The following is an 8,016-nucleotide window of genomic DNA, read 5'->3' as shown; positions in this document are numbered from 1 at the left end:
TTATTTAATGTTTACATATTGTTTACAAATAAAATCCTGAAAAAATAAACAATAAACCTTTTAGGTCCTTTCTATTAGCATTTACAAAATTGCTACATAATAATGATTTCCTCATTTTTTTAAAAAATGAAGGTTACTTGGGGAGGGGGTCTTCTATTTATGTATGGTATAGAAATGATTATCTAAATGGATTTTCCCTTTGGCATAGATTTCATCATCATTTACCAGAAAATATAACAATATAAATATAAAATAAAATATAAATAAATATAAATATAAAAAAGTTATTAATGTATATGTGATATATTGAAGGTGCTAGTAACAATTTAACATCTCATTTTGTTTAGCTTCTTTGGGTTGGAAATTAATTCAGCAATTCAATTATCTATTGGACAGATGTGTATTATCATTTTTAAAAATTTCATTTTTTTGGCACATTTTTTAAAATGCAGTAAAAGAAAACAATGTTTATTTAAATGTGTTTCAAGGTGGAACAGTGATGCTTGTGGGAATGTTTCTGTTGGTGACTTTTGCACCCCACGTTATCCAAAAAGTCACAGCAAGGACGATACAGAGCGATTTAGTTAGTTGGCAGTTCTTGATTTATATGGTGAGTAGAAAATTCTTAATTCAGTATATAGAAGCATGACCTGTAACCAATTTTTACACTGTACAGTAGTCTCTTCCTGTTCAGGCTTCCAGCCAGTTTTGCCTTTTTTCTTGATTATTTCACCCTGATTCACTTCCCCTTTCCTCCCCTCCCATTTCTGTCTCTCCCACCTGAGGGCCTTTGATTGCAGATGGGGCCATTTTGGATGCGTAAGGATTGCTTTTCTCAAATGATACATGAATAAGGGGACATGATCATTTTTCACACTTATGACCATTGCAGCATCCCCATGGTCACGTGATCAAAATCCAGGTGTTTGGCAACTGAGTAATATTTATGACAGTTGCAATATTCTGGGATCATCATCTTTTATGACTTTCTAACAAGCAAAGTCAATGGGGAACCCAGACTCACTTAACAACCATGTTCCTAACTTAACAATTGCAATGATTTACTTAAAAACTCTGTCAAGAAAGGTCATAAAATGAGGCAAAATGCATTTAACAAATGTCTCTCTTAGCAACATACATTTTCGGCTGAATTGTGGTCATAAATCTTAAGAAGAATGAAAATATTAACCTTAATGTGAATGTGGGTAAATATTTATATGGCAGTTGAGAATTTTTTCTTCTGGATAAACTTTTCTTTCTTTTGAATGGAGGTCTGTACTTTCTCTAGGCGAAAATTGATACTTTAAAACTCTATATATATTATATTACTCTCTGCAATTCTATCCATATTGTTATACTTTTTTTTTTGGTATTTTTTAATAATTTTCAATAAAAAATTAAAAAAAAATTTTAAAAAATTGAGGATGACCTGTATTTACCCACTTCAGCAGCTGTTCTACTCCCATTTTTGGGGTGAGATTAAAAGAATTTTTGAGTGCTTTTCTGTTAGAAGCAATGCAGCTTTAAAAAAAAGCTAGTCTATTTTCACCAAGATAGAACAAAAGATAAAGGTTAGCATAACAACAATGATATTTATATCTTTGTGTAGGTTTGGATTTCATAGTCCATAGATGACAATTTGCCAGACTAGTGACAAATCATGTGACTAGTCATTTGAAATCCTCAAGAATTGAGAATAGTGAAAGACTCTTCAGACAATCCAATGAATTCCCAAATATAAGTTTTTTTAAATTTGCATTTTGCTGAAAAGTATAGTTTTTTTTTTTAATCACTCATGCTATAGCTACCATGTGTTTCCAATCTCAAAATGGGGGTGAAAGCTCTCCTGCTGGTTTTCAGTAAGCTCAAATACGATGCCAGGTCCACAATAAGGGTACAAAAAAGCAAGTTTCAGGAGCTACATGTAAGCGCAAGTATGAAGTGGATAAAGACATTTGCAACACTTCTACCAATGCCAACTGTAGGTTCTGGTTTGATGATCTCTATGAATTACATTAATGTGAGTGAAAATGTACCATGGTGAGTAGCATGATGGTTAAATCTGGAAAGGAGAAAGAGCATTTGCACAGGAGAGAGAAAGCAGATTTGTCTAATCTGTATTAAATATGATTAAAATATTTAATACAACAGGGAGCCAAAGTGTTCCGTTCTCTTCTTCAGAATTGTAAGTGAAAATTTGCCTTGCCAACATTTTTCACTTTCTAACCTTTAGTCCAACCCAGGAAAGTTTAGACTTAGAGTTAGGAATCACTAATTCCAAGTGTTGAAGCTGAAGTAACCAAAGATTGTCTCTACCAAATTATATTGGTCTAATTAATACCAATTACTGATTTATACCATATATATTTAATATATGAATAAAAATTATTTTAAGGCATTTATCATAGGAACTGTTGTGTAAATGTTCTGAATCCTTCTGCAGAAAAGTAAAAGAGGGAACTTTTTCAACCATTGTTACTTGCAGAAGAGCAAAGCTTTCAGGGCTATTGAGCAAAATGAAAATTAGAGAGGGTTGGGAGGCTGGTAAGAGAACCTCTCTCGTCTCCTTGTAATGAAACATGGAATGAATAGTTGAGAATGCAATTTTAGCAGTGCAAGCTTTTGCCCTCTATGACAGGGGTCCCTAATCCCCGGTCCATGGACCAGCACCGGTCTGCGACATGCCAGAAACCTGTCCACGCAAAAAAGCAAAGTCCCATCTGCAGGATGCAGGCAGCACACAAAACCATGCTCCCTCCTGTCCATGGAAAAATCTCTCTCCATGGAATCAGTCCCTGGTGCTGAACCCCCAAAATGCAATGCGCGCGCCCCCTGCGCATGAGCCGTGCGCATGTGCACACGGCCCCTTCATGTGGCACGCTTGCGCATGCCCCACGCCCCCAGCACATGGCCAGTCCCCCATGCATGCGCATGCAGCCCCTCCACATGCACCCCTCCCCTGTACATGTGTGTACACCCCCGCACAAACTTGGGCCACAAGTTTGACACCCCTGATCTATCATCAATCTATCTAATTTATATGGCCACCCATGAAATAAAAAAGCAATTGGACAATCTTATAATCAATCTTACAATCTATAACAATCTTCATTCTCTCTGATTTGTGAAGGTGAGAGCATGATTTGTTTAGAAAAAATGGTTCTGAGAAGAAATAACAGCAAGAATGGTGCTTTTCATATCTATAAAAGCTGAAAGATGTACATGAAATCAGTCTTTGTTTAAAAGAAGAAAAAAAGTTTTCCCTCCATGTCTTATTATCTTGCTATGGGGGAAATTGCTTTGCAAGTATAATTTATATTTCTGTTGCCCCTGGGACAAATTGTATGAAGTTCAGCTGAAAAATTACTTGAGACTGGGGAGGCGAAACAAAAATAGGGATTGCTTACCCACTCATTTGTCATACTACAAACGGATTTTTGTATTAAAGTGGCACCAAATGTATATAAATGAATCTCTCTCACATAGAGCCATATAAACCATAAAAATACAGTGGTAAATGACGTAAATTTATTTAATTGGAAGGTAAGGACAAGAAGGGAGAAGCAGCAACTCTTTTGTGAAAAATAGGACAGTGAATGATTATAGCCCTTGAGTTGATTCAGATTTTTCCTTTCTAAACACAAATATTAAAATACATGTTGAAAACCCTAAAGTAAGAAGTGTTTCAGGATGCTGATAGACCTAATCAATCTTTTTTAAAGAGAAGACTATATGACTTACTGATAGAGGAGATATTTGTAGCTCAGAATTGAATTGTGTGGTATTTGGTGCTGTCTGAGTGGCTGTTTTCTTGCCAAATTTCATTACCAAACTAGGTAATATCATGAGTTCACTGATGATGATTTCATTACCCAGTTTGGTAATGAAATGTCTGCAAGAAAACAGTCACACTCAGACAGCACCAAGGATCCCACACATCTTGATTTGCATTTCACACATTAAGTTATCGCATCTTCAGTTATCTTTGAAATATGTACTTCTCTAATTTTCTCAATGCAGTTTTTGGCTCAAAAGACACATACAAAAACATATCTTAGCAGGAAATCTAAATCTAAATTTTCATCCATATTTTGAATCTGGAAAATAGAATGGAACATATTTATGACTGAACACAAGTGAAACTCATCTGGATCAGGGGTGAAATCTAAAAATTTTTGCTACCGGTTCTGTGGGCGTGGCTTAATTAGCAGGCGTGGCTTGGTGGTCAGGTGACTGGGTGGGCGTGGCTTGGTGGTCAGGTGGGTGTGGCCAAGTCAACGTCACTTCTTTGCCCTTTTTTAACCTACAAAACACAACACAACACAACTGGCTCACCCACAATGTAAAAGCAGCTGTGCTAGACCCAAAATGACCCCTGCAATAAGCAGGAACCTCACACAGCCACAAAAAGCCCAAAAAACCAACTTTCACACTTCACACACACAAAATTCCACATACAGCTTTGTGAGATTTTGTGTGTTTGTGTAGTTAGAGTGAAACACTACAGAAGCACACTAAATCTCAGAAAGCTGCACAAATATTATTTTATTTTATTTTATTTTTATATAAAAGCAGCTAAATTTAAAACTTCCTAAACTTTAAATGGCTAGGTCTAAAAAAAGAATGACTACAAAAAACCCCAATTAATTATTTTTTTTAAAGCTCCCAAAGGGGAAAAAAACTTACAGGCAGACAGATAGAGCTGCTCACGGATGAGCTTGATTGCAGGCAGGGAGATTCGGTTGCTTGCTGATGCAATGGATTGCAGGGATTACAGCAAGCGAAGCAAGGCAGGCGTGCGAAGGTAAGCAGCTGGAGGCTTGGGGGGGGGAGGGATTTTTACTATCGGTTCTCCGAACTGCCTGCCGCCATCGCTACCTACTCGCCCGAGCCGGTTCGAACCGGGAGCATTTCACCCCTGATCTGGATCAAAAGTAAACAAGTTGTCCATTAGAAGAAATGGCAGTTAGTTTATTGGCTATCATTTGGAGTCATAGGTCAGAGCATGGAGACATTCATAGAATAGAATTCTTTATTGGCCAAGTGTGATTGGACATACAAGGAATTTGTCTTGGTGCATACGCTCTCGGAGTACATAAAAGAAAAGAAACATTCGTCAAGAAACATAAGGTACAACACTTAATGATAATCATAGGGAAACAGTCAATATAAATCTTAAGGATATCAGCAACAAGGTTACAGTCCTACAGTCATAGGTGGGAGGAGATGGGTGATACTCAATGAATACTCATGTATTCATCTTGCTATTGCAATGCCCAAGAAAAATAATCTTAACTTGGAGCACTGGTTTAGATACAGATGTTTCCAGAATCATTTCCAGGTATCTTCAGGTAAAAGAATCAAGTGGTAAGAAAATATGCTTCTGAGATATTAAGAGTTGTTTACCCAACTCTTCAGATTTATGTTAAATGGTGCAAGCCTGAATTAGCCAATTTTCTAATCAAGGACTCCATGAGATAGTGTATAGCCTTTTAAGTATTACTCCAGAATTCCAGCACTAATGCTATAAAGATATTTTGTAGTACCCATCTTTTCAAATTTGGTTCCCTTTGGATTTATACATCACCCAACACCTTAAGTTTCAGCCAGGATGGCCATGCACATGGAAGCTGTAGACCAGAGGTCTTCAACAGAGGTCTTCAAACTTGGCAGCTTTAACATTTGTGGATTTCAACTCCCAGAATTTGTCAGCTATGCTGGCTGGAGAATTCTGGGAGTTGAAGTCCACAAGTCTTAAAGCTGCCAAGTTTAGGGACCCCTGCTGTAGAGCAACATAGCTGGAGGAGATCAAATTGGTGAAAGCTGAAATTCGGTAGCTAATTCCAGAGCATTCTTTGGCCCAGATGAAAACTACTTTGAATAGGAAAGTCATGCAGGTTGGGGTGTTGCCGTTAGCTGTGAGACTGCAGGTCTAGGTTATATGTAGTGTTAAGGCAGTCCCATCTGTGAAATGTCTTTCAAAGCAGCCTTTCCTTAGCATACGATTAAACCCTGCTGTATATTTTTCTTTTATGCAACCTTTTGACAAGTAGTTGGCTAGGCAGTGATTGAAAGCCAGCATATGGTTACAAATGCATTGCAGGTGTGTTGAACTGAACTATAAGTTTATTCAATGTTTTTTAGAGCTTAAGAAGAAGGTAGCTGAATAATATGAATGATGAATAAGATAGGCCACAGTTTAAGAATCAGAGTTTACAGCTTGCTTATACAGGAGTACTCTCATTGCACTTAGATTATATTTGGCTTTCTTTATTTCCTTTCCTAACCAAGATGATTGTGTACATTTATGGCTCAGTATTATTAAAGTTGGATGCCTTTGTTTGCCAGATTATTACAGCAGAACTCCCTTTCCCCCAGTTCCCCTTCCTTTGTTTAAATCTTTTAAGGCACGTGAAAGGGTAAGATAACATAGGAAAAATGGGAATTTATCTTTGCCTTTGGAAATGTTTATGTAGATAATTGCTTGATAAGTGTGGCGATGTTGCTCTTCTTACTCATCTTAAAAGAGGAAAGTAGATTGTGTTAAAGATTTTGTTGAAAACTTTTCTTTTTTAACCATTTAAGCTTGTTATCTTTTTAATCTATTTTCAGATCATGGAAATAGTAGCTTTCTGCATTCTTTTGTATTTCTACAAGAGAAAAGAAGCAAAGCACATTGTGGTTTTGCTAACAATTGTAGCACTACTAGGTAAGAATGTGGTTTAGCTTGTGTTTTTTTGTTAAGTATATGCACACCCGTATTTTCTCCACACATTTTGGTGGCTGGTGATAAATTAGTATGGAACCAGAACTAAGGTCCTGTGCTTCATTTCTCCTCCATGCTAGGATAGAGATTCTTATATAAAAGCATTTAGAAATACACTTATCCTTGACTTAACAACCATTCGTTTAGCAATTGTTCAAAGTTACAATGGCACTGAAAAGAGTACGGTATCTTACAGCCAGTCTGTTCTGTCCCCGCCTCACACATGCACACAACCAGTCAGCCAGGAGTTAAATAAAACTTGCAGACAATAAATTCTTTCGATAACAGGATTGGCAGCAACCCAGTAGCTGCTTGCCAAGAACTTTACTCACAGAGGGAGGTGTTCCTCCTCCGTCAGATAAACCAAAACAAATACACAAAGCCACAGAATTGTCAAGTCCAGTCCGTATTAAATCCAAGGCAGGCAGATAACGTAGTTTCAGAGATACAATGCGACTCGCTAGTTGTTTAGTTTTGTCCGTCACAGAGCCTGAATGGCCACCACACCCCCTTTTATCCCCTGTGGGGTGTGGTCCAGTGACTCAGCTTAATCTCTGGCACACCTCCTTTTCTGCTGCGTGCGCTTGTCTCTCTGACGCTGGTGTGGATCCAGCCAAGACTTATCTCCGTCACTGTCCCACTGCGACTGTTCGGAGATACCTGGCTCCTGGCCAATCTCTTCTCCTTTGGGAGACACCTGAGGCATTGCCAGAGAGGAGGGTCCTGGAGAGGGAGGCCTGGCCAACTCCTCTCCTTCACCTTCAGAGTCTTCTCCCTCCGATAAGACGGGCTCAGGGGTCGGAGTCACAACACAGTCTTTGTATTTGCAGCATCCCTAAGGCCATATGATCAAAATTTGGTCGCTTGTCAACCAGCATGTATTTATGACAGTTGAAGCATCCTGGGGTCGTGTGGTTGCCATTTATGACACTCCCAGACAGATACCAATAAGCAAAGTCAATGGGAGAAGCTTAATGATTGCCTGATTTGCTTAAAAACGGCAGTGATTCACTTAACAATGATGGTTGTTTGCTTGGAGTTAGATAAGGATCCATGAAATTCAAAGGTGGTTAGACTTAGTCCAAGGGTGGGTTCAAATCCCATTTCTACCAGTTCGCTCGTGCTCGTGCCCATGCGCACGGCGCTTCTGCATGTGCCAGAAGCGGGTGCGCGGAGCCTCCCGCCGCCACTACCAGTTCTCCCAAGCCAGTGCGAACTGGTAGCAACCCACTACTGACTTAGTCCCCTTG

At 38.5% G+C, this 8,016-nt stretch overlaps 1 protein-coding gene across 2 annotated transcripts in view; it reads left to right on the top strand.

Moving 5' to 3' along the window:
- NIPAL2 (NIPA like domain containing 2) overlaps positions 1 to 8,016 on the top strand; it is a 35,256-nt gene that overhangs the window by 12,842 nt on the left and 14,398 nt on the right. For both annotated transcript variants that reach the window (XM_034422505.2, XM_034422502.2), the window contains exons 5-6: positions 489 to 610; positions 6,613 to 6,709. In XM_034422505.2, the coding sequence (XP_034278396.2) occupies positions 489 to 610; positions 6,613 to 6,709 (219 nt within the window). The remainder of the gene's footprint in view (positions 1 to 488; positions 611 to 6,612; positions 6,710 to 8,016) is intronic.

The sequence above is a fragment of the Pantherophis guttatus genome, chromosome 3 (genome assembly GCF_059756535.1).
Source record: "Pantherophis guttatus breed Tessera chromosome 3, ASM5975653v1, whole genome shotgun sequence".
Classification (NCBI taxonomy): Eukaryota; Metazoa; Chordata; class Lepidosauria; order Squamata; family Colubridae; genus Pantherophis; species Pantherophis guttatus.
This window is presented reverse-complemented; position numbering and strand designations above follow the sequence as displayed.